At 43.1% G+C, this 26,556-nt stretch overlaps 1 protein-coding gene across 1 annotated transcript in view; it reads right to left on the bottom strand.

The window, feature by feature from the left end:
- Nucleotides 1–4,381: 4,381 nt before the first annotated feature.
- Toy (paired box 6 protein twin of eyeless) overlaps nt 4,382–26,556 on the bottom strand; it is a 73,812-nt gene continuing 51,637 nt past the window's right edge. Inside the window, exons 7-9 of the mRNA XM_076787637.1 lie at nt 15,021–15,247; nt 13,109–13,365; nt 4,382–5,591 (exon numbers count right to left, since the gene is read on the bottom strand). Of these exons, the coding sequence (XP_076643752.1) occupies nt 5,503–5,591; nt 13,109–13,365; nt 15,021–15,247 (573 nt within the window). The 3' untranslated portion in view covers nt 4,382–5,502. The remainder of the gene's footprint in view (nt 5,592–13,108; nt 13,366–15,020; nt 15,248–26,556) is intronic.

The raw sequence follows: 26,556 nt of genomic DNA, 5'->3' as shown, positions 1-26,556 counted from the left end.
CTATCCGACACCGTCGGCAAGCAAATGGAGTCCGGTTTCTTTTTCTTTTTCTCGCATTCTCCCGAACGGAGATCGAATCTCAATCCGAGAGTTCGATAAAGCGATGCAGTTTTCGCGGCATGTTATCGTTGCCGTCGCGAGCGGAACGCGTCCGCTTCGTACAATGAAAAATCGTCGGAGATTTCTCGGTTCGGCGGCGTCGTCTTACCGCTTATCGCGTCACCTGGAGACCGATATGCTTCTCGGTGGAAGGAGAGGGGGGGGGGGGCGTGCGCTAAACCGATCGATCGCAATCTTTCGTTGCGCCACATTCCCGTTGCGATCTCCGTTCCAAGACCTTGTCGTTGAAGCGTGAAACGTATACGTTCGGTTCTGCAGCAACTCCGGGGAAACAATGAGCGAATAAATGTAGGCTCGGGTCGCGGTGACAACGCCCCGCGCTAGCGGGAACGGTAGCTTCGCTGCTCTCTTGTTCGCCGTCAGTAAAATCTGCGGTTCGCTTCCGGTTCAAAGGGAGAACATCGAATATAGGGGTAAAAGAGCTGTGTTTGTATGTGTGTGTGTTCGTTCTCGAGCGCATACGCGTGCGCGCGCGCGCGTGCGCGGGCGCCTGCCTCTGCGTGTATGATCTCTATGAAATGGTACGATCGAACGGGATTGGAAATCACCGTTTCTCTTACCTACACGTATATACACCGTTATCGACGATCCTCCCTAATGTACATTACAGGCTAGGAAGAGAGTAACAAATGCTATTTTACAATCATCTTTATACAGAATTGTATCGGGCGTTCCGGTCGCGAGCTACGGGCCATCGACGGGCACGGGGGAGGTAAACGGGACGACAGCCCATCGCGAGCGTCAGAAACGATCTCGGCTTGTGAGAGACGAAGCGATTGGACTCCGGACAATCACGCTGAACCGTGGAAACGTCGTCTCGTCCTCGGACGTGTCCAGCTAAGGACGTCCTTCCGGTCTGTTATTACTTCCGGGCGACGTACTCTCTCGGTTCAAGTCGTTTCGGAACGTTAGCACGGCAATCGATGCAGGTAATCCATGGTTACCAGCTACAGATCGGATTGTCTTAATCTAGAATCGCGTTTACTTGGACCAAAGGGTGTAACAATCATCGTGCACTCGGGGAGAAATGTACAATGTGCGAAACGTGTTTGTCGGTATTCGGTGTTCGAGTACCGGGTACGCGTGTCTCGAGTACTTGACGCCCTGAGATACTGGCCATTCGAACCTCCAACGCGTGAAACGCGATATAAGTACTCTGTTCGTCGAACACGTTTGCCACTTGACACACCGGTGATTTCGAGTTGTCTACAGTGATTTCTCCATATATGTCGCAGAATTATCCCCACCACTGCGAGATATACCCAGTGAAGGGCCACGAAGCTCGAGAAGCCTCGGTATGTCTCCTGGACGATACATGTCGCTGGCAAGACCCGTGTTCTTGACATATATCGAGAATTCACTGTATTCGTTTTGCATAGTTGCCGACAAGGTTCGAATGCTCTGTACTCTCTGTACCCAAGTACTCGGAAATTCGGTATACGAATCGAATCGTTGCTCGTCGCGTTCTGAACACAAGTTCCGGGGGAAAAAGTCCTCGCTCAAATACAAAACGTCTGAATGGTTCGTGTTGTTTCTAGGACACAGTTCCTGGCACTTCCTGGACACGTGGTTCCAGCGAGAAAAAGAAGTTATCGAGAGGCTTTATTACACTGGAGGGACTGAAGCTATAGTTCGCTCGAGTTCTTGGTAAAGCCTGCAAGGAATAGTGTCGACCTTTAACGGAATTATGATACGTTAGCTCGAACAAATCTATATCGAGAGTATTGGAATGCGACTGGTTCTGAGTATTATTCGTAGAACGGTCCACCAGAACGAGACTTGCGTACAGTTTGTGCTGCTCGAAAACTCAAGGAAAATTCTATATCCATATTTTCAGAGAAATAACGAACAAAAACAAATGCTGTCTCGTTTTCGAATCGGGATCTTTATGTTCTGGCAGTTTTTTCAACTGAAAAGGGTAAACATATCAGCGTTTGCTCGAAAAGCGGAGGTTCGACAGTAGTCGGTTTTCTGAAAGAAGCGAAGCGTTCGGTCTGAAGAGCGTTGTCAGCCGACGCCATAGCTGCGAGAAAGCATGATGGCCGTCCGCCGAAAAAAGCCACCCTCGAGGTAGCTATCAATCCCGGCGTCCCTTGTTCGCGAAGGCAGCCTGGCACGAGCAACACGCCTGTCTCGCAAAAATATTTCCCAGCGGCGGAACCCGCCCCGAATCTCTTTGCGGTAATATTGCTCGATAGGTGGAAATGGTAATTACAAAATTTCTACAGCGTGAACATTTCAGAGGGGTTTTCGAATTTCCGCGTGATTTTCTCATGACACGGAGACCGTTCCACAATTTATAACGAGCAGATCGATATGCTGGATGCGAAGTTCGAGCTTGAATGGTTTTGGAATCGACTTGGAGTTCCGCCACGGCGTTCGACATTTCCGGTTTCGAAAGTCTCTGAATCACGGTGGACCGTCCAAACACAATCAGTTTCGGCGTGACGAGGCTCCGTGCGCGTTCAATTATACAAACTGTCGTGAGTAGAAGGACAATATACCCTGCGTGACCCGGGTCATGCGTATACTTCTACGACCTCTAGATTAAACGTGAACCGAAGAGGAGACACATCGATTTCTCTCGACTCCTGCTCGATATGCCGCGCGAGCGCAACAATCAACGGCTCCGACGACACTTTCGCTCTCGTACGCACGGAATATTGTTCACGCAAAGAGCTGCCGATCGATCCGAAAGAAACCACAGGATCATCGACCAATCTCGTGCTCCTTCGAGCACGATCGAAAATTTTCGTCACCGTCGTCTCTCGGCAACCGAAGCAACCTGAAGCAGCACCAACAGTGGCCAGTCGTCGGCGAAATTTGGCAAGCGTCCAACCAGGCTAATTAATCGAATTAAAGCAGACTCGTTAACCTTTTTTTCGGCTCCTGTTGCGTCGTTCGTTGAACAGCCCCCCCCCCCCCGGACAGGATTTCTTTTTTAAACCCTTTGTCTCGCGGCAGCGAGAACTCTGAACCGACCCGATCGTTGCAGCGATTTTTCTCGCGAATCTTTCCTCGGTCTATCTCGATCGAACTGCGAACGTGTTTTTTCTACGACTGTACAATAAATACGATAAAAAGTTTAACAGACCTCTGGTCTGAATCTCCGGTTACTCGCATGCCGAGAAATTCGCGAATAGAAGGAATTTCAGCGTTCCATAAAAGTGTGATACAGTGATTTCTCCATATATGTCGTCAAGGGCCTGGATGATAAACGTCGCGGAATTATCCCCACTACCGCGGGGTATACTACCGCGACGCCGAGGAGTGTAAACGAAACACGGCTCGGGTATGTCTCCTGGACGATATATGACGTTGGCAAGAGCCGTGTTGTTGACATATATCGAGAATTCACTGTATTGATGATCGATAAATGTCGCATTGCCACGACAAAAAGCTGAAAGTCTGCTTGAATTCGAGCAACGATTCTCGCCCATCGGTGAACTGATTCTGGTTGATCGGAAGAGTATCAAAATTCTACCGACCGGGCATGTCATTTCCAAAGGAAATTAACGCTTCTTTTAATTCCATCACCTTTGGAAAAGCAAATGGAAGTGATTCTAGACAGCTAACGTTGCCGGTCGGTAGAATTGACTCTCGACGAAATCGAGTCACTGCCGTCACGGTGGTCAAAATGAGCTTGCTACGCTGGCAAACGAGCTGGTCAAAAGTATTTTCATTTTATTTATGAAACCGAATGGAGTGGTTCATACAGATTTGACGAAAATAGAATTCAACAAATGGAACAGGGATAAATGGGCAACAAAAATCGAAATCGATTTAATGTTATGGAATGTATTTGTATTAGGTTGTCCCGAAAGTTCTTTTCGCAAATAGCGCGATTATGTCTTTGTTTATATATCGAGTAAACACTGTACTTGAAGTTTCTAAATTCTCACTTATTTCGCTATTCCAAATTCAAATCATTGGTTGGAAACGAAACGAATTTTTGGGAACAACCTTCATGCAAACAATAAGGAACCGATGGAATTCATTTACTGATAATTGATGGTAATGATCTGAAATTATACATTAAAAACTAGGACATATCTGGGGGAACCCGGATGCTTGACTCTACGCTTATGTCTACCTTTCATTTACACAGTAGAACCTCGGTTAGGCGAACTAATCCGGGACACATGGGTGTACGGATAATAGAACGATTACTAGATTAATTCCCTATGGACTTGTACAATGAACTGTGCTGTATATGGATCACCTTGCGTTGATAGATCAATGTGAAACGCATTGGAATAATTTCGATATCGGAGGTTCGGATAACCGAGGTTCTAACGCATTATTGAAACGTTGCCTCTTAGCAGTTGGTATTCAACTAAAAAGGCTTTGCACGCGACCAGACAAAGCGGTCAATTAACCCACTTGCATCATTAGCGTATATATACGCTCAATTTTCCTGGTCACTATCACCGGAGCGTATATATACGCTCAATTTATTTTTTCTTATAATGCTGAAATATGAAGGTCTTTTACTTGTAGTCATTTTTGTACTTAAATATAATAAAAAAAAAGTTTGGCGATAAAGGCCTTCTTTTCACATTTCCTTATGACGCAAATGGGTCAAAGAGGCCAATTGACTTCGCAAAGTCAATTTCTAGATTTTGTCCAGCCAGAGAGCCCATTTTGACCATTTCGTGTTCCACAATAGTGTGGCGGGTATACCCGAGTCTCGAGTCAGGTCCCGAAAATTTGCAAGGTGCGGGTACCCGTGAAGCTAAAATGCAAAATTAGATTGGAGGGTGATGAAGAAATTTTAGACCGGAGGGTGTGATCAGAAATTTGTTGCGTCCTCGAACTCGACTGTATCCGACTGCAGCTTCGAGTATCCGAACGTAGCAAACTTTCGGGTCCCTGAATTTCCCGATCCGACCCGAATACGAAATTTCGGGTACCCGCACGCCTCTAGCGTCGAAACCGTTGAAGCAAGCTTTCGGTACCGAGTTGCGCTCGATAGTCCTGTCTGGAGGCTGGGACAGGACGCTTTCGGTTGGCGATCCTCTGTTTTCTGGACGCGGCGCGCCGGTATCTTGGTCGCGTGACGTATCCTCCGCGATTCGAGTGATCGGGGTCAGCGATTCGTCGGACAGCCGGCGAGCCGTGATCGAGTGTCGCGCGCGCACGAGCAATCTCTTGGGAAGAGAACGTTCGGAGGAGGATTGATCGGTGCATTCACTCACTGGTGTCGGAGGTGTGCACGGGAGTGGTAGCCGGTGTGTTCGAGGGCTGATGTTGCGTCGGCTGCGTTGGTATGCCAAGGGACGCGAGCAGCGGCCGGGACACTGCACCAGGGGTGGCTGTCGGTGGTGGCGGGCTCTCCTGGCCCACGAGCAGGCTCGCAGGCGGGAACCCGAAAAGCTGGGATCACTGGAGCCTCGGCCAATAGTTACCGGTCAGGTCCGGAGTTTGCGACGGGATCTGCACCGGCACCGATACGCCCGCCGATATCACACCTGGAACAATCAAACGCGTTTCCTCCGTGCGATTAATCCGTACAGCAGGACAATCTTTATGTAAAATACAAATTTTCTACCTGAACTACAATAAACTGGAGTGAAATGGACATTTACTTTCATTCTTAATCCATTTGCATCATTCGCGTATATATACGCTCAATTTTCGTGGTCACTATCATCGGAGCGTATATACAGGGTGAGTCCGAAGAAACAGAACATCTAAATATCTCCGTTACTTTTCATTGTACAAAAAACTTCTTAGGACAAAGTTACACTGTTTCAAGGTCATTTTTTAATGAGATTTCAAGGTCATCAATGTTTTTTAAATGGAATGATATATCTTCGTTAACGTAATGTTGTAGCTAACAAAATAACGAATTCATCCGTGTAACACAATATGACCTACAAATGACCTTCAACCCAGAAAAATGGAATAAATAAAATTCAACGTGTAAGATTCATTTAGCCTGAAGTCCTCACCTTCGTACATTTTTTATTTTCAACAGTAACAGTTTTACGGAATTTATTTATCAAATTGGAGTAAACGGAAACTGACGAACAATTACGATTAGGAAATCGGTCCTTGCACAACCGCACTGCTTCTCTTAAACACTGTCGACTTTCTCCATAAATGAAAATCATATCAATCTTATCTTCCTTCGAGTAACGCATTGTGAAACGTGCATCGATAAACTGATAGATTAGAAATCTTAGAAGCAGTGAAAATCTGACAGTAAAAAGGTCTTCAGAGTAATTAGTAGTTGATAAACACGATTCTGTACGAACACATAGGTGAAGGTATATCATAAATGTCTTCCTGTCAACACCGAATCTGTTATTATTTTGTGTATTGCGATAAATTTGAATGTATAGCAGCTCAAGGGAATATTTTTGAACATTTTGCGTAACAGAAATAAAGCAAATGAATCTTACACGTTGAATTGTATTTATTCCATTTTTCTGTGTTGAAGGTCATATTGTGTTTCATGGATGAATTCGTTATTTTGTCAGCTACAACATTACGTTAACGAAGATATATCATTCCATTTAAAAAAACATCGATGACCTTGCAATCTCATAAAAAAATGATCTTGAAAATTTTTTCCCTTGTACCGTTACATGTGGCCCTTCAAACAGTGTAACTTTGTCCTAAGAAGTTTTCTTGTACAACAAAAAGTAACGGAGATATTTAGGTGTTCTGTTTCTTCAGACTCACCCTGTATATACGCTCAATTTATTTTTTACTTGTTCAAGTTCTTTTACTTGTAGTCATTTTTGTACTTAAATATAATAAAAAGAAGCTTGGTGATAACGGTTTTCTTTTCATATTTCCTTATCATGCAAATAGGTTAATATGTTTAATGGACTCAGAATAATGTAACAATATTTTTAAGTTCTTCTAATGTTTGTACTGTTTTTAATTACACATACTCACTTTTGTCTAATTATGAAAATGGGGTAACTTCATTTCCATCACTATCGAGATATTCAAAGTTTCGCATATTATACCATTGTAAAATGCTAAAAGGTTTAGTAAGATTTTATAGTTTTACAAATGAGTAAATTTATCGTAGCACGATTTTTGTAAGAAAATATTAAGAAGCGTTTCTGCGAACATTAAATGGAATTACCACACTTTCATGATTAACAAATTCGACTCGTTTTCTGGTCTAGAACCACCCCGCCATAGTTATACCATCAATATTGAAACGCCCCGTATATTACACAAATGTGGTATAGGAATTAATGATATCCTAGGAAAATACTAATGAAGTGATGGATTTTTTTACCAACTATAAAATAATAGACTGTATACATCCATGTGACAATTAAAAATAAATTTAAGAAGCACGACGAAGCACTAGATCACGTTTTAATATTTCTGACGATAAAGATGACGATAGACATTGCCGAAAAAGTGATTAATCCTTTTCTTGAAGCATTGTTTACAATTTGTTCGTTGTGTGCGTTATGAAAAAATAAAGATATTCATATTTGTATTAATATTTAATTTATATATGTGCCGTTTACTATGGACGAGGGGTAACTCCATTTTTTTCGTTATTGAAATATTAAACGTTTCACGTATTACAGTGAATTCTCGATGTATGTCAACAACACGGATCTTGTCAGCGTCATATATCGTCCAAGAGACATACCCGAGCCGTGTTATGTTTACACTCCTCGGCGTTCGAGGCCTCTCGAGCTTCGTGGCCCTTCACGAAGTATACCCCGCGTTAGTGGGGATAATTCCGCGACGTTTATCGTCCAGGCCTTGACGACATATATAGAGAAATCACTGTACTTATGTATAAATGGATGCTGATTCAGAGTGGGATTTTATAGTTTTACGATGAGTAAATCTATCATACCACGATTTTTGTAAGGAAACAGAGAGGTGGCACTTTGTGAACAGAAATAAAAAAAGATTTGTATAATTTGAAATATTTACTTAATTATCAGTTAACTAAATTAATTTTATAATAAAGAAAACTACAATTTTCCTTTCTCCTTAGAACTGTTCTTTGTAAAATTATTGATATATAATTATGATACGCCGGAGTTATATAGGATAATAAATCCTGCATATCTTTATATTTTTGCAATGTAACAGGCAACGTTCTAATAAGCTGGTATTATGCAATTCCGCACATTGCGGGGTAGAGGTTTCCGTTTAAACGAGTGCAACAGCTAATGTAGTAACAGGGCCGAGAACGACCGTATCGCACAGCGTGCTGGTCTCTTTGCATAATCTCGCGCGATCGTACCGCGCGCGATCGATGTAAAAGGCGATGTGTTCTTCGGCGGGCGAACTTTCGCGAAACCGAAGCGAGCTAATCCCCCATTCATAACGTTTTTACCGTCCATCGGCTGGTCCGACGATCGAGCGGGAACACATATTTAAGGTCCGCTTCATGGAACAGAGTACCGGTATAAATCATGGTACAACGAGTGAGATCAAGCGGCGCGTTCTCCGTGAAAACGATACACGCCAAGGGTCGGCGGGCGGGCACTTAGCAATGGAAACGACGACGGGACATCGCCGTTCGTGGTGATGGCAACGAGCGCGGTGAAAGTCCCCGGCGCTCATGCACGTAAAACGATTATGATGGATAAGTTGCGGCTCGTTCCGCACGTAAGAAGCGCGAGAAACGAGGAATAGAAGGGGGTTGAGTTAGAGCGGGAGAAGAGAGAGAGAGAGAGAGAGAGAGAGAGAGGCGGAGAGAACGGTAACGGAGGGAAAAGCGAAAGGAAGAGAGCCGAGCGGAGCTAGGCGAACGGGGCGGAAAGACAAAAGGAATGCGGCGCGTGTTCCGCAGTATTCCACCATTCTACGGCGTTCCACTCCATTCCTGTAGGTACGCCGCGCACCCCCGTGTTTCCTCCCCTTTGGGTTCGCACGTTATTGAGCGCTCGCCCAGCCGAGGCGAGACCCAACCCATCCACATCCTCTGTTCGCCCCTGTATACCTTAAAGAGAGGAAGAGACCGTGGGACAGAGACGGCGAAAACAAGCCCGGCCACGGCGAAACAGAGACAGCTCGAGAAAGAGGGAACAGGGGTTCGAGGGTAGCAGGGGAGGGACATGGTACCCGGTGTGGGTCGTCCCTCCACAGTTTTCGTTAAACGAGAGGGGTCGAAGGGACGTTGCGGGATGGAGAACCAGAAAGTTCAGAAAGAAAGAACCTCGAGAGCATCGCGCGCGCGACAGAGAAAGTGCGAATCGGAGAAAATGGAAAATTCACCGGCTACGTCTGCGGTCGGAGGGGACGCAGAACCACCACCGAACATCCCATTCTTCGATTCGGCTCTCGAGCGGCGGCGCCAAGCGAGATTTGTTTTAAAATCCTTTGACAATTCCGTGGACGAACGATCCACGTGCTGCCGCGACAATCTCTCGGCCACCTCCCCGGATACGAACCACCAACATGCCGTGCCACCTTCCCGTCACGCGTCGCGGGGAACAACCCCGCTTGTACGTATAGATTGCATGCAAAGAGGTTCCCGGGTAATCCGCGACGATTTATTTCGCTCTCGGCGCTGCACCCGTTACTGTTACCACGCAAGCAGAACCGGGACCGCTAAAGAATTTCGAGGAGGCGTTTCGACTAGCCACTTTGCGGGCCTAGACTGTTCCGTTACGATCACGGAATTAAGCCGTTTGCATCGTTAGCGCGTGCACACTATCTATTTTCTTGGTCGCTATCGCCATATACAGTGTGTTCCACGAGCTCTGTCCACTTGAATGTCTTGGCTATTTCAAACAATACGAGAAAATGTTACGTACAGAGGTTGTAGGGTTTCAGAAACTACATAATATGGTATAAATGATATTCTTGCAAGTGGAGGCGTAGAGAAGATATAGAGGTCACCTTTGTTTGTTTAAATGGAATGTCCAATTTTTTATGCTTGAGTTCGATAGATTGGCGTATTCTGAGTATGAAAGTACTAGAGTGTATTTGTCCTAAAACTTACCGTTGCTGAGATATTTGACTGTTTTCATTCTATTACTCTCATTATGGAACATTGGTAGGCTTTCGACGTCTCTCAGTGTCAGTCAGTTTCTCAGTTAGCGAACATAAGATAGTCAATATGAAATCTTCATTCGAAGAACAATTAGAGATGCTTCTAATTTATGGAGAAAGTAAGAGAAACGCAGTTGTGCCTCGAAATTTGTACGGTGAAAGACATCCAAACCGCATATGCCCTTCGCACAAGATTTTTGAAAGATTGTGTAAAAAATTAAAAGAAACTGGAAGTGTCGCTGTTCGTATGTAGTGATGAAGGTAATGAAATTAATGTTGTGACAATGGTACATCATAATCCTCATATCAGTGTACGTCAGGTTCAGCGCGAATCTGAAGTCAGCAAAAGTAGTGCATCACGAATTCTCACTCGTCACAAATATCATCCGTACCACATTAGCCTTCACCAGAAATTACATGACACAGATTATGTAAATCGTGTTAGAGATTGTGAGCTCAAGAGCAGCTACAAACCAATCCACATTTTTCTCTTTAATACTATTTACCGATGAGGCTACTTTTACCAGCACTGAGCCTGTTAATTTACATAACACGCATTATTGGTCAGTACAAAATCCTCACTGGCTGCGAGAAATTGATCGTCAATGACGCTGGTCCATTAGCCAGTTAAGCGTGTTTGACGTGTATACATGTCATCCAAAATTCTATTGCGGTGCGGTTAATGAATTGTTAATTTCTTATTGAATAAAAATGTAATTCTTTCTCATTTTGCTTTCCTTTTTTCGTAAAATTTATAATAGCGGCATTTGACCTGCATTCGACGTAATGTTCGTCGCGCCCTGATTGGTCCGTCTTTTGCGATACTAACTCCTCAACGAAGCGACGGAGAATATTTTCGCGAAGGAAAACGTTACTTCGATTCACCTCAGGAATCACCCATTTCAAGAAAATGCAACAATTTTGGAACACCCTGTATAATTAAACATATCAAAGCCGAATAAGAACTAGGATGAAAATCGCGTGTCGCTATCATGCGTGAGAAATGCGACAAATGATCTGATTACGTGTTTATCCTGTACGTTCTCGCAATTTGTCAGCAACATTTTAGACGATATTCATCCGAATCAATTTATTATTATTGTTAATTAATTAAAACAAGATCAACGAAAGTAGGTCAGTCCGTATAATGAATTTCATCCCCGCAACGAGAAAGGGATGAACGAGAACGTTGTTATTTGCGTTGTTATCTCTTGAAAATTCCGAGAAAGTGTCACGATTCAAACATTTCTTTACGGTGTTAGAGAAAATAATATCTAAGACACTTTTAAACATTTATACAGGCTGACCGATAACTGGTAGTGCAGTATTCTCTCCGTAACTGTCGAAAACATCTCTACCGTAACTGTCATAATTTTATCCCCGCCACTGAAGGATACCCCTTGGAACCAGTCACACGGTAAACGTATTCCTCTCTTTTTTCTAATTAAAATGACACCAAACACGATATAGTTACGATCATAATTACTCGTGCAACGAGCGAGGTTAAGAATTCCTGTATCTCTACCGTAAATGTCAAGTCCGAAACTTTAGTCGCTTCTTGCACTAGTAATTATGATCGTAATTATATCGTGTTTGGTGTCATTTTGATCAGAAAAACGAGACGAACGCGATGGTAAAAGTTTCATTTACGAAAAACCAAAAATAAGAAATTTTTTCTTCTTTATTTAAAAGGCTAAGCTGGCACCATTGAATATTAGTTCATTTTTACAATTCTTTCTGCATTGTTACACATCACAAAAGCTAAGATATTGTGTATTCACTCTAGAGATGCTAATCAAAATGTGCCTATAGTGTGCATTTCCTACCTTAAAGTACAAAATACATGAACATGTAAAATGTCTTATTATTTTGTCCAGTACTGTGTCTTTCCGCAACCTGCTTCTTTCCCTGCTGAAGAGTTAAAGGCCCGCGCAGGAAGCATTAAATTTGAAATTATCATAGAACCAAATAAAAGAAAATTGGACGGAATCCTGCAACGATGAAACTATAAGCTTATGGTCCTGCTGTCGACCATAAAGACGCGGTTAACGAGCCAAGGAACAGCTTTCATTCGCGTAAATCGGTTCCAATTGGCACGATTCTTCGAGACGACTTTGGACAGAGAGGATAATGCCTCTTTCGTGCTACGCGGTCTTCGATCATATGGAATTTTCACATATGTACAAAATTTTTATGGTTACGCTAACGTTTTAACGAAAAAATTAAGATAATTAATAAATATGCATCTGTATATACCTATTGTTTCGTTAGATTTTTGATTTGTTCTCTCTCGACAAAATTGACTTAAAAATACAGCGAATTCTCGATATATGTCACCAACACAGGACTCGTCCAGGAGACATTTATCATCCAGGTCTTGGCGACGTATATAGAGAAATCACTGTACTCCGTCATTTTAGCGCACTCTGTAAGTTTTCCCTACACAAAATGCAAAATCGTGGTCGTTTTTTCCTATTTTTGGAGTATGCTGGAATATGTGGGATAAAAGACAAAGCAATATGGCACATTCTAAGAGAATGCGTGGAAACTAGAGGACAAATGGAGGTGGAGGAACTGATCACTCATCTGGGAAGACAGTACAATCTTTACTCGATATATGTCTCAAATATCTACTCGATAGAAGTCCCAGAATTATCCCCCACTGCCGCGGTGTGTACCCCGTGAGTAGAGAAATGATATCTTCCAATATCATAATATCTTTTAGCCGATGTATGTCCCGGGTAGACCAGTATCGTTGACATATATCGAGAAAACTCTGTAGCTTGTCCCCAGAGGAAAACGACAGTGCAATTTCAGCAACTAGAGATCCCTATATCGCGTGTATTTCATTCACACGTTCAAAACCGTGATCTCTAGTCGCGACCTTGATTAACGGAGCGGGGTGGAGGCCGAGGGCCGAGCGGGTGCCGATAGACGGCTTTGAAGATTCAGCAAAGAACAAACAAACAATCGTTAAACGTAAACTTACCAGTCGCGGTCGAGGTCGTCGGCTGGTAGGGCGCACCACCTGGTCCTGCAGGCTGTCCACCGGGTGTGGTGGGAGTTCCACCATGAGAGGTCGGGATACCACGATGGGGTTGCGAGTGCGCAGCAGTGCTGTGTGCGTGGGAGTAAGACTGCGTCAACGAGTGGAGAGGCTCGTGGAACACGTACGCTGGATATCCCTCGGCGCGTTGCTGAAGACAGCTTCCACCCATTGACCCGCCCAAGCTGCTCGACATCGAGCTGCGAGGAGAAAACGGATCCCGCGTCAGGAAACGGTAACCGGAGAGGGCCAATCTCTGCCGATTCCAAAGAGATTCCAGAAGGGCCTTTCGCGAAACGCGACTTGTCCACTCTTAAGTGTCCAATAACCGACTTCCACGGCAGACCCCTTTCGCTCGAGATCTTTCGCTCTTAGTAATTATCTTGTGCTAGAGGGGTTCTGCCGAGGATTCCAATGCTCTGTGTCCTGGGATCCGAGGATCTCTTTTAGCTCCCCCCCGTGATCTTTCGTTCGGGTACCTCCCTATTTTCAGTCTTCAAAATTGCGAATCAAATTGAAAGGGTCTCCTCGACCTTTGCAGACGTTGCGACGAAAGTTTTCAAATTTCGGATTGCTAATCTTGTATTTTTCGTTTTTAACGCGTTGGCTGCCGAATAATCATCCCCCAACAATCCCATGAGATCAAAGCAATTTAATTGAACAACAATGCACGAAAACACTAGGTTTTTTAAAATTGGACCAAACGACTCGAGTCTTGTTGAGACGATAGAAGTTTACTAGGTAATGTGTAAAAAATCTTTTTGAAATTGCTATTGCTCGAAATTCCGAAGGAGAACGTTAAGGTCATGATTTTCAACTTTCTTGTCTGTGCGTATAATGTAAATTTAAAATATGCCTTTATCCAAGTAAGTTGGATAATCAAAATTCAATCTTTTAGTGTTTATGGCTGATAGAGACCTTAATCGGTTTTTATGAAACTTTGTTAACCAGTTAGCTGTCTTTTACGAATATACTCGTCATGAAGAAATGATAATATTTTGTGTTATGACGTGTATACTCGTTATGCGTAAAAAGTAACAATTTGCTGTTCAAATTGCAATTTTGGTGAAGACTAAAATATATTCGTAAATTTCAAGATGTTTGAAATATTTGGAGGCCAAGACGAAATAAGAGGAACAAATCAAAATACATAAATAATTATTATAAAAAAACTATATATAGTATGAATTCTTTTTTGTGCATGTATCCTTTTCTTTTGATAGTCATCACTGAAGCCATTACTGGTTCATATACAGGATGTTCCAGAAATGTCGTAAATGTCGTAAAATGTTGTAATGTTGTTCCCCTTCCTTGAAAGGGGTGATTCCTAACTTAATTCCATACATGCTGTATGTTTGACGAGTATACTCGCCGTCGCTTAATTTTTTCGACGCAATTTAAGTACACATTTTTCAAAGAGGTCGCAACAGAGCTAACTGGTTAACTAGGTTAGACCTTCGAAAGCCATAATTTTTATTCTAGGCACACATAAAGAAATGTATTATAAACCAATTAATCTTGTTATACATTACCTAGTAAACTAATCCTTCTAACATCTCAAAAAAATAAAACTGTCGTCCACATAATTTTGTCGCCTGCTATTCCTCAGAGTCGGGGTGCAGACATCGTTCCCGAGGGGTGAATGCGGGAAACGTTTATTTTGCATAAAAATCCGCGGTCTAATAACAACGCGACCCTATGCAGTAGCAAAGAGAGCAAAATGGAAGAAACCGCGTACAGGAGCAAGAGGGTAAAATGGTTGGAGTGGTTGCGAAGGTCGGAGTTCAGCAACGATTGCGAGTAAGCAGTGAACCGGGCTGTAAAAGGAAGATTAAGTGTATAATAAAGCGGTTACCTGTAAGTGTCGGGCATTGTGGCGATCGGCTGCGGTATCGACGAGTACATGGCGTTGAATCCGGCGTTTAAGGGTAACCGTGGTGTAGCAGGGGTTGCAGCCGGTGGTGCCGTGCTGCCGCTGCCCCCGCTGCTGCCACCGCCGACTACCTGATCGACGGCTGCTCTCCTTTGGTTCCGTAATTTCTCCTCTCGACGCCACTTCGCCCTGCGATTACTGAACCACACCTGCAACCGACGCAACGACGGTGCTTTTGTCACGATAAGGGCGTCACTCCGCGCGATGTATTCGCATTATCCGCACCTATCCATCCTCGCTCTCTCGCCCGTTCATACTTCTTTCCACTCGTGCACTCGTACTTTCATTCCTCACCTCCGTTCTCCCTCTCTCCGCACACATTTTTCTCCCCACCCCCATTCTCTCTTTCTCACCCTCCACCGCGCTCCTCCGTTCCTCTCCCGCCGTCTTTCTCGTTCGTTCGCTGCCTCCTCACCCTCACCTTCCCCCTCGTCCCTCTTCAACCCCCGCTACCTCTTTCTCCCCCCCCCCCTACACCCATGCAACAGCGTGAAATTTAGATATTTTTTTTTCTCGGACATCCGCGGAGGATACGCAGCCGAGTTTGCTCGAGACTCCCCCCGCAAGTTTGTTAATTGTGATCGAGCAGTTGTCGGAACGGGATATTGAGTTACTATCGCTGTATTGCCGCTGCTGTTCGCTCGTAGACATTTTCTATTTTCTTTTTCTTTTCTTTTTTTTTTATTTATTTGAAGCCTCGCAGGCTCCGCACGAACCCTGCAGACGGCAACTTGAATTGATTCGCGACGCTAGCCTCGATCGATGCGGTCCGCAAACGGGATTGTCGAATGTGTCCTTTGGACTTTGGTGAAGAAAGAAGCGCGGAATATTCGTCAATGCGAACATCGATTCATTTTGAGACATTAACCATGTCGTTATCCTCGATTGTCTTACACATTCTGGATCGCAACGATCCAACGAACGAGAAACCTTAGAAGCGGCGCATACTTTTGTCGCGTATTACATCGGCCGCCACGGTTGGACACAGTGTTGCCAGATTAGGGGAGGGAGCACGAATCGAGGGGAAAAGGTTACCCTCTCTCTACCGGTACCGGAGTGTGCACGACAGAGACGAAAAGCGTCACGTGACCGGCTCGCGCGGCGGAAGCGTGGGGGGAATAGTGCGGTAGAAGGGGAAATTAGAGTGGGGGTACAAGTCTTGATCTGGCGACTTTGGCAGTGTCGCCAGATGAGGGGAAGGGAGCACGAATCGAGGGGAAAAGTTAACCTCTCTGTCTGCCAGTACCGCAGTGTGCACGACAGAGACGAAAAGCGTCACGTGACCCAGCAGCGGTGGAAACGTGGTGAGTAGCGTGGTGGAGGGGAAAATTAGAGTGGGGGAACAAGTCTTGATCTGGCGACACTGGTTGGAACTTTATTAGAAGATTAATCCTGCTGTGGTCTTCAGCTTTGTACGACGTGAAATGAAATTCCAAGTATTCAGTATTTCCCAAAAATAACATTTTTATGTTTGTTACGCAAAATATTTATAGTACCAAAATTAACCCTCAGCACTGACGACTATAAGGCGTCACTAACAATTGCTATATCATTATTAGACTGCGGATTTTATGCATTTATAGCAAAAATGGGTGGGCGTCGTATCAAACAATAGAAAGAATACAAGAATTTAAGAATACCAATACATTTCTTACAACTGAATGAAACTATTAGAAAGAAGAATAAATTCTTACTTGGCCCCTATGTGGCTCCTCTTGCAATCAATGCATTATTTTTTATTTTGCATAAAAATCTGCAGTCTAATCATTATTCAAGATATTTTTTACATTATTAAATTTGTTGGTATTCAATGAATTACTAAACATTTCAGTATTGTACGAGTAGATTCCACCATTTTCGTACGTATAACATGAAAAATATATACAGTCAAACTTATTTTTGTGCGGTCTTTTTCTATGCGATATTTTTGTGCGATTTTTTTTTTTTTTTGATGCGGTATATGAATGCCAACGGTGTTGGCATTATAACACCCTTGTGATGTTTTCTATCAATGATAGTGACATAATCAATAACTTAACAGATTATGAAGACGGACAAAAAGAACCGGATTCTATGACAGCGGATAAAATATATCCAGGGATCCATCTTTGCAACAAATTGGAAAAGCATTTTCTCAAAATAGATAATTCCGAAAGGAGTTTGAAATTCCAAAAAGAGCTTCGATTGCGTATATCTGGCTATCGTGACGTTTACAAGCAACTGATCAAACGACCGTCGTCGCAAAAACTTATCACTGACTTCACGGTAACAAAAAATAAATCAACTCTAATATCTCCAAATGACGAAAGCGATTTTGAACCAGTTCATCACAAGAAGATGCGCGTTTTGGGCTACGACGAGTAGTATTGAATTATGTGCATTTTGAAAATTTCTCCATGTTTAAAATGAGAAATTAAATTTTTTTCAAATGTTTCCATGTGTAATTTAATTATTTATTTTGTTTGGAAAGCACTTTCTCGCTATTTCGTTAATCTTTGACATATTTTCTAAGTGAGACTTTTTTTGAAATGTTGTAAAAAATTATTTGCTATAGCTACTGATGAAGTTTTGGAATATTTTTTTTGTGCGGTTTCTTTTGTGCAGTCCCTATCCACAAAAACAGGTTTGACTGTATGTAGAAGGGAAATATTCTAGGTCGGAAGAAATGTTTCGTTTTGGAGTCAAAATAGCTTCGAGTGCAAAGGGTTAAAACTGACTTAGAGTGACATAGAATGAATCGACGGGTACTGTTAGCCGAAATATAATCGACGTGTGCAAGGTAATGTTGTCATGTACGTTCGATCTGTAATCGATGTATCGTTTATTGCGTATTGTTATTGTTCGTATAATTCTATTGTATTTCATGAAATATATTGCATTTATTTACTGCGGCAATTCGGTCCGGTACTGCACGAATCTCCCCCATATTCCAAATTAATACTTTGAATTACGACGCAATCACAGAGGAATAGAAAACTTAACAATCTCCAGTGTTAACAATTGCGATTAGTTACTAACCGAAGAGTTTCTCGCACGGACACTCAAGAAGGTGCGGTGTGTTATAATAACCGGCAACCTCGAGCAGCAAATCGGAGCTTAAGTTCTTTGTCGCGCTTCTGCGGATTTCCTGATTTCGGAGATACCTCGTCGCGATAAGAGGATTCTCTCTCCCTTCGATATGTCGATTTCCCCCGATTCTCCCAAGCACTGTCGGCACAAACTCCAGATTACATTGTAATTTTTCCCCACCCTGTGCGTCCCTGCTCGCCAAGATTCGTGTAGTCTCGCGCCGATTTTCGGAGACACGTATTTCTGAGAAAAAAAAGAACAACATGCGAGGATCGTTGGCGTGCCGCGACGCGGATTGTTGCATTCGTTTGCACGAAGAGGGAAAAAAAAAAAGAACAGCGCGGAGCGTTCCCGTTTTGCCAATTCGTGCGCGGGAGCCGTGTTTCCGCGTGTACATGTATAATAGTCGACGATTGCTACGTCGGCCGTTTCGCTCGTAAACAACGACGAAACTGTCGCGCGATAATGAGAGCAACGATAGAAAAAATTCGATAACCAACAATGCCCGGAACTTTTTTAATTACCGTGCGCCGAGAAATCACGACCGGCAACAATGCGCGAGAGGATCGCAGTCGGCGGCATTATTTCCCCTCGATTTTACCTCGAATGTCTGCGCATTCAGTCCCCAATCATTCCGCGCATTAATACGATTTCGATAAAAGGACGCGTTTCTTTTTCGATCAAGGACGCTATTACCGTCAAATTTTAGCCAATCCACCTCTCAAGCTTTTCCACCAATGGGAGGACGATCGCCGATGAAAGGAGCAGAACAGACTCGTGCAAACTCGTGAAGAAGAACAGTGCTTAATATGTACCGTCGACCATTTTGTTCTTCTCTTTCAATAACGAATGTACGAGTAAATAAAATCCCAGCGGAACACGTAGTTCACTATTTCAGATACTCTTCGTATGCTATGCCGAGGTCATTTGTGAGTGGTGAGAATAAACTCGAGCGATCGTCAATACAGTCTTCTCTCGATATATGTCCCAAATATCTAGCCGATAATAGTCCGAGAACTATCTCCACTGCCGCGACGTATGCAGTGTATAGGATGACGCTTTTTATTTCGAAATAAGAAAATCGCAATCCCCTCTTCTTCTTCATCCGTAATACGACGAAAACCAGCCTTATACCGAAAGAAAACTGTAGCGAAATATCGGTGTGGGTCAGAAATGACACCGTCATAGGCAGGAGTCCGAGGATGAAATGTGAATATAAATTGTTGGATAAATAATTTCGATTCGTCTAAACAGGAAGTTTCTTTGACTAGTTGACATCTATAACATTATTAGATATAGAGGGAAAAATACTTCAATTATTTTTCTGTCTGTATATCCTTCTTTCTTTAACTCTGCAAATTTTTAACTCGTCTAGTACCATTACAAATAAATATATCACCCTTCAAAGCAACGATATCTTCATGCTTTTTTATTTTATTCGTAAAAATTGTTATTCATAAATTAAATTGTATTTCATTAATTGTTTAAACAATTGTTGTATTTAAATGTTGACATTCTATTAAAAACGTCGAAATACCGGCTAAAGGTATTCTTCGAAAATTCCGCAAAATCGGTTTCTCAGCTTTTGGGTACCGAAAGGGTTAGATAAATACAAGGTAACTGGAGTCTTGCAACAATTTCTCCTATCGAATTCGTCTCTGCGTAGAAAAAGAATAGACGGGTGACAAAATAAAAGTACGTTATCACGTTTACGCGAAGGTACATATAATTTAAAAAATAGTATTATGAAATATTTCGCGTTCGACAATAAATAGCTTTGTAATAATAATAGTAAAAATTAGATCGCACGTAATAAATCCATGAAAGAAATGAAATTCGGAAGATATTTATGCAAAATCCACAAATACGCGAGCGTGCGGATTTTCAATAGCTATCATTAACTCTTGAATGGCGAAGCTTGGGACCATTCTGACCATGAAAGTAAAAACCTCAGTTTCTGGTCAATCATTGAAATTGGACATTGGAGTGTCCAGAAAAATATTGAATATACAGGGTGTCCCACGTAACACTTATCACGATTTTTCAAGTACTACCGACAATCTGACAAACAAATATTTTCGACAAAAGTTGATCAGTTTTCGATCAGCATTCAAGCAGACTGTCATTTTTTGTTGAAATTTTCATTTCTTTGCTTTCAAGGTCATCCGAAGGTCATGTTAGGTCGTTGAATGCATCTTGATACGGGCTATAATACTGTTAAGTCAAAAATACAAAGTGCCATTTTAAAAAATGAAGGTGACCTTGACAATATTAAAAAAATTTTACGAACTTTTTTTTATTGCAATGTATAGCCAATCGAAAACTGATCAACTTTTGTTTAAAATATTTGTTTGTCAGATTATCGCAAGTACTTGAAAAATCGTGAAAAGTGTTATGTGCCACACCCTGTATAATATAAAAATAAGTCTTGAAACATATGTTTTAAAAATTCGCAGATGCTGTAAATGGTCTGGAGGAATAACAATTGCGCAGTTACGACCACCGTCCGAGGGTTAACGTCGTGTTAGCGAACGATAGAAAAGAAAATCTAATGTATTGAGTTGTCTGGAAAGTTCGTGCCGTTTTCCTGTAAGTGGCATTAGGATAGGCCTGAATATGTCAGAATGATTGAAAACAAATGGTACGTGTACATAGTCTAAAAAGGTGATCTTTCCGGCATTTAAAAAAAAAAAGTTTGATTAGGATACATTAATTTTTGTTAGTTTTATACGCTCTTAAATATGGAAGGAAACAGAGTGAATTATAGGCATTTGATGCATTCTTCCAAAAGCTGTTGGAGCTTGGTTGGGATGTGCTATCCCAAGCACTCAGATTTTCATCTCTTTAGGTCAATACAAAATTCCCATAATGACAAAAACTTTAACTCATTGGTCGACATAAGAAATCATATTTAAAAGTGTTTGCCGAAAAACGCAAATTGCGTGAAAGATGGAGAAAGATTATGGAACAAAATGACACTTGTAATAATTCTATGAAATTTATATGTACTGCGTTTGAGTTTCCCTTAAAAATCGGCACGAACTTTCCGAAGAACCCAATAAAAGCAAATTCGAAGAAGATAGAAAAACGAGTATACATACATATCACTGATATTTAACGCGAGGAGTGCAAAGAAGAGGGACGACTAAAGATTTAGGACGCGGGGGCCCGTAGTCGATCAAGGAAATTCGAGATTATTTTACGGCGGCGTCGGGGCAACTTGATCTTGAACAGCGCACACCCGACGGCCTTCAAATCGAATCAAAAAATAAATTTCATCTCGCCGGCGACGTGGCAAATCGCGTTCTAGCACCCCCACCGGCGAATATCCACCATTCGCCTGCAGCAAGCTCCTTTCGCCCAATACCGTCGTTCCTCGTAAACTCGTCCTACCGCGTCCCCGAAAACTCGTTTGAATCGATCCATTCGGAATTCCACGAACCGGCTACACGCCCGTCCCTCTACGCCGGACGTACCTTCCACTTTGATTGGCAATGTTTAGAAGATGGCGTGGCACGCGAATTTTAAGAAGATCCCACGGAACTTCTGCGCCCAGCCACCAACTCGTGGAACGCGCACGCCTTCAACTTCAAGCGGCACGAACTTTTCTAATTTTCTTACGTTCCACGGGTTTCTGGCTATCGATCCCGTCGTTTCGGAATTTAAAAATGAAATGATCGGGATTTCCCGGCTGGGCGCCAGGCTTCGGAGTTCGTCCGATCGAGAGTACGTCGCAGAATTATATTCAATTTTGGAACACCCTCTCTACGGTACCTCTTCTTCTTACGTATAGTTCAGGATTTAACACGTCGACTGCCATGTCTCCCATATGTGGGTGACGGAATTATTTGTCCAGGTTTTAAAAGTAATTTTTACATAATATATTTATTGTACCAGAATTTGATTAGGATCTGTGAAATGCAAGAAAGTTGGAGGACCACTCAATATCATACATTCTTTTCAATTTTTATTTCATTCAATAACTTACTTTAATTTTATGGATTTTTCGAGATTTCTAGTTTGGCAGTCAAGCTGTTAAAACAGAATGTTCTGGCATTTAAAGAAGACAAGGTGAGAAGAGTATTTGTTCACATGAGTAGTATATTCACAGAGTATCTGTGCACCTTAGGGGTGTGCGAGAACCCGATGGTCGGGGAGAGTCGGGAAGAGGTCGGGTCGGGTCGGGTCGGGTTTCTCGAAAATTTCGAGAATATAACATAAACATTCTTGAAAATAATTCGTGATGGACAGTACCCGAAATTTTCGGGTACCCGTCCCGACCCGATATTTCGGGTTCTCGCACACCCCTAGTGCACATGATTCGTGTCTGATTTCTATGACAGTTTGATCAGAGATTACTTGAACTCTGTGAACTATGGGTATTTATAATCTGCTCGTTGGAAGTACTTCCGCTGTGTCGGAAGACGTTCGCTACCCAGAAGTTTTTCATTTTCTCCCTAACCCTAGCGCCTAAAGGCACATAGTAAATTTGTGCTTGCGATAGTGTAGGCGCTAAAAAATTGCTGTTATGGTACTGTAGGCGGTTAAACGGTAGGCCGAACAAATTTCGCCGTTCTCGGTGTAGGGTGCGACTGAATTCCCATCGTATTGCATGGATGGTACGTCTCAACATCCGCCGTAATCAAGGGGTTAAGGGTCGTTTTATATATCCCGGGGTCCCGGTCCGGTGAGTGTGTAAACGCCAGATACAGAAACAGGGTAACCGGCCGTTTTGTCGAGAGACATTTGGTTCCCCTGTTTTTGTATCTAGCGCTTGCATACCGACCCCGGGATACATAAAACGATCCTAATTCAACGAGTATGACTCCCTCGTGCGAACTATACCGTATTCGTGCAGTCTTACGTTCGGGCTTCGCAAGTGTTCCAATTGAAGGATTTAGCCGGCTGAAGGGTTCAGAAACACGGAATCTGTTTACAGCGGACAGGACAAATTGAAGCGTCCCTGGGACCGGAGCAAATTCTCGAAACTTCGGACATGATTTCGCGAGTTCGTTGGCCAGAAGGAAGCGTGTCAGATTTGAAGCACGAGCGTCGCGACGTTCCGGGGAACACGCGTTAATGTTCGGGCGTATTGGAAGTAGATCGGCCATCGCGCACATGGTTGATTCGTCCATTGCCATAGATGATAATCGGGCCGGCGTTGTTGCGCGGCGTGGCGAAACTCGTGCGAGAGTATTCAAGGTATAGGTGGAAAAGCGAGGAACAACCAATCAGAGGGCAACCTCCCTGGGGACGCGACGTTGCCATGGTTGCGTTCGAACCCTCTTAGGCCGTCTGCTGGATCCCTCACGGCTCGGTCGGGATATGTCGGTTCTGTGGCGTTTCGTAGCGTGCCGCGGTGGTGAAGTCCACGCCACGCCGCGCCATGCCATGCCACGCCACGCCACGCCACGCCACGTCCTGCCATGCCGCGCTCCGCTTCGCTTCGTTTTCGCCCATTGCTCCTGCGTCCGTCTACCCGTTCGTTCTCGTTCCTCCTTGGTTCGTTGTTCGTTAATCGGACGACGAACGGGTCCGGCGATGGAATCATTCCTTTCACCCCTTTCACGCTCTTTTTCTCTTTCCATTCGCCTCCCTCCCCCTCCCTTGTCTGTCTCTCTTTTCCCTCCTCCTGCTCGAGCTTTCTCTTGTTTCCCCTCTCTTTCCCTTCTCCTCTCTCTCTCTCTCTCTCTCTCTCTCTCTCTCTCTCTCTCTCTCTCTCTCTCCGGTTCTCCCCATTTCCCTCCTCCTGCTCTCTGTCCTCCCGTTTCTCTTGCGCGCACTTCGGCGTCTCTCTTCTTCCTTCGCCTCTCGCACCGGCACTCCCGGTTTCCTGCACTTAGCAAGATCAATACCAGCCAACGAGGCTTGAAAACATGCGTCAACATGGTCTTGCACTGTTTGTATGTCCACATAACGCTCACCGCCCGGTTACTACCACCGACGCGAAAGCCCGCCGGCCACTTCACCACCCCCTATCCTCGAACCAGGTGAGGGAGGCCGGTCGGATAGCAAGAGGGTCCAACAGGGTGAGCCAGCGGCATCGCGCGGCCAAACATTGTTCGATAAGGCTGCGTACATATTAGCTCATACAACCGTACCGTCACCCCCACGACTCGAGCAATCATGTTATATTAATTAATTGCGATACACCGTGCGCACAAGTGACTCGGACGCGACGCTAGATGCGCCAGTCGTCGAACACCATCCGAAGGAATGGCGGGCCCGGTTACTTTGTTTTTCCTTTTGTTTCACTCTGGGTTTTCAAGAAAGCACAACTCGATTAGAGTCACGAACAAACGTGCAGGTACAGCTAGCCTTTAACCCATTTGCATCATAAGGAAATATGAAAAGAAGGCCTTATCACCAAACTTTTTTTGTTTTTTTTTTTTTTTTTGTTATATTTAAGCACAAAAATTACTACAAGACTTCATATTTCAGCATTATAAGGAAAAATCAGAATTACTATTTTCATGTTTCAGACTTACTTTCTGTGAATCGCCATGATCGCGAAAGTCCACGAATATTGTTTGGATTTTCGGACGATATTACGACTGTTGGCTAAAACGAATATTTATCCCCAATTACATCAACTAGTACGAAAACTGCCACGCCAGGCAGAGTAAATCAAAATTTCGTTGGAACCTACGAAGTACAGTCAAACCTGTTTTTGTGCGGTCCTTTTCTATGCGATTTGTTTTGTGCGATTTTCTTTTATGCAGTATATGAATGCCAACGGTGTTGGCATTATAACACCCTTGTAATGTTCTCATCACAAGAAGATGCGCGTTTTGGACTACGACGAGTAGTATTGAATTATGTGCATTTTGAAAATTTCTCCATGTTTAACCCTTAGCACTCGAATGGCGACTGTAAGGCGCCACTAAAGTTGCTGTATCATTATTCAAAATATTTTTTACATTATTAAATTTGTTTGCATTTAATCAATTTCTAAAGATTTCCGAACTCTACGAGTAAATTTCACCATTTTCGTATGTATAGTATGAAAAAATATATATAGGAGGGAAATATTCTAGGTCGGAAGAAATGTTTCGTTTTAGAGCTAAAAAGGCTTCGAGTGCAACGGGTTAAGATGAAAAATTAAATTTTTTTTTAAATGTTTCCATGCGTAATTGAATTATTTATTTTGTTTGGAAAGCAATTTCTCGCTATTTCGTAAATCTTTGACATATTTTCTAAGTTAGACCTTTTTTTATGCGGTCCCTCTTCACCGCATAAAAAGTTTTTCTTTAACATGTTGTAAAAAATTATTTGTTATAGCTATTTATGTAGTTTCCGAATATTTTTATCTGTGCGGTTTCTTTTATGCAAAAACACAGGTTTGACTGTATAAGAAAGTTAAAACACCAGTGACCATAATAAATCTTTAGTTATCACGCATCCTATTAACCATTCAGGGACGCAGATGGACTATCAGTTTGCTTCCGTATGGTCAACGGGGTATAGTTGTTGCACATCCTTGAAATGGGTCATTCCTGAGGTCATTTGAAGTAACTTTTTCCTTTGCGAAAATATTCTCCGCGATTTCGTTCAAAAGTTATTAACGAAAAACACGGACCAATCAGAGCGCGGCTATAGCGGACGGATTGCGTCTCGGTGAGAGGTCTCGCTGAGCGTGGCGTTGGCATTGGCCGAGCCGGAATCCGTCCACTGTAGCCGTGCCCTGATTGGTCCGTGTTTTTCGTTAACAACTCCTTAACAAAACCACGGAGGACATTTTCGTAAAGGAAAAAGTTGCTTCAAATGACCCCGGGATCACTCTTTTCAAGGAAATACATCATTTTTGGGACACCTCGTATAATTTAGACTTATAGATATTCTTCAAATTCTAGAATGCGAACTGCATAAAAACACATGGAGTCTATTAATCCCGTAAACAATTTTGTTTTAATCCTCAGAGTTAGTCCATCATACCGATGTCGGGTCCGATGGGTTAAAATATTAATTCCAGTTCATGGACGTTTGGCACGTGCTGGCGTGGCACATAACCTGTTAACATTGATTTCCGTCGTTCGCAAGATCGTCGACGAAAAAACAAAGTTGAATCGTGAAACGACCAAAAACGAGTAGTTAACGACGGTTAACATTAATTGGGAGCGGTCTTTGTAAGACACGGTGTAATAAAGAAAAGAATCTGAGCTCCTCCTTTCTGTATCACATCCTTCAAAAGCGGAGTCCGTGTTAATCAAGCCTAGGATGCATCAAGATCTCGCCGCGGAAATTAAGTCGCGCAAAGAAGCAGCGGATAAAAAGAGAGAGAGAGAGAGAGAGAGAGAGAGAGAGAGAGAGAGAGAGACCAAGAAGATAAAATCCCGAGGTAACCCGCGGATTCGTCGGTCAGAGTTGGGCAGTATCCGATGAAAAATTT

The sequence above is a fragment of the Halictus rubicundus genome, chromosome 5 (genome assembly GCF_050948215.1).
Source record: "Halictus rubicundus isolate RS-2024b chromosome 5, iyHalRubi1_principal, whole genome shotgun sequence".
NCBI classification, from domain to species: Eukaryota; Metazoa; Arthropoda; class Insecta; order Hymenoptera; family Halictidae; genus Halictus; species Halictus rubicundus.
This window is presented reverse-complemented; position numbering and strand designations above follow the sequence as displayed.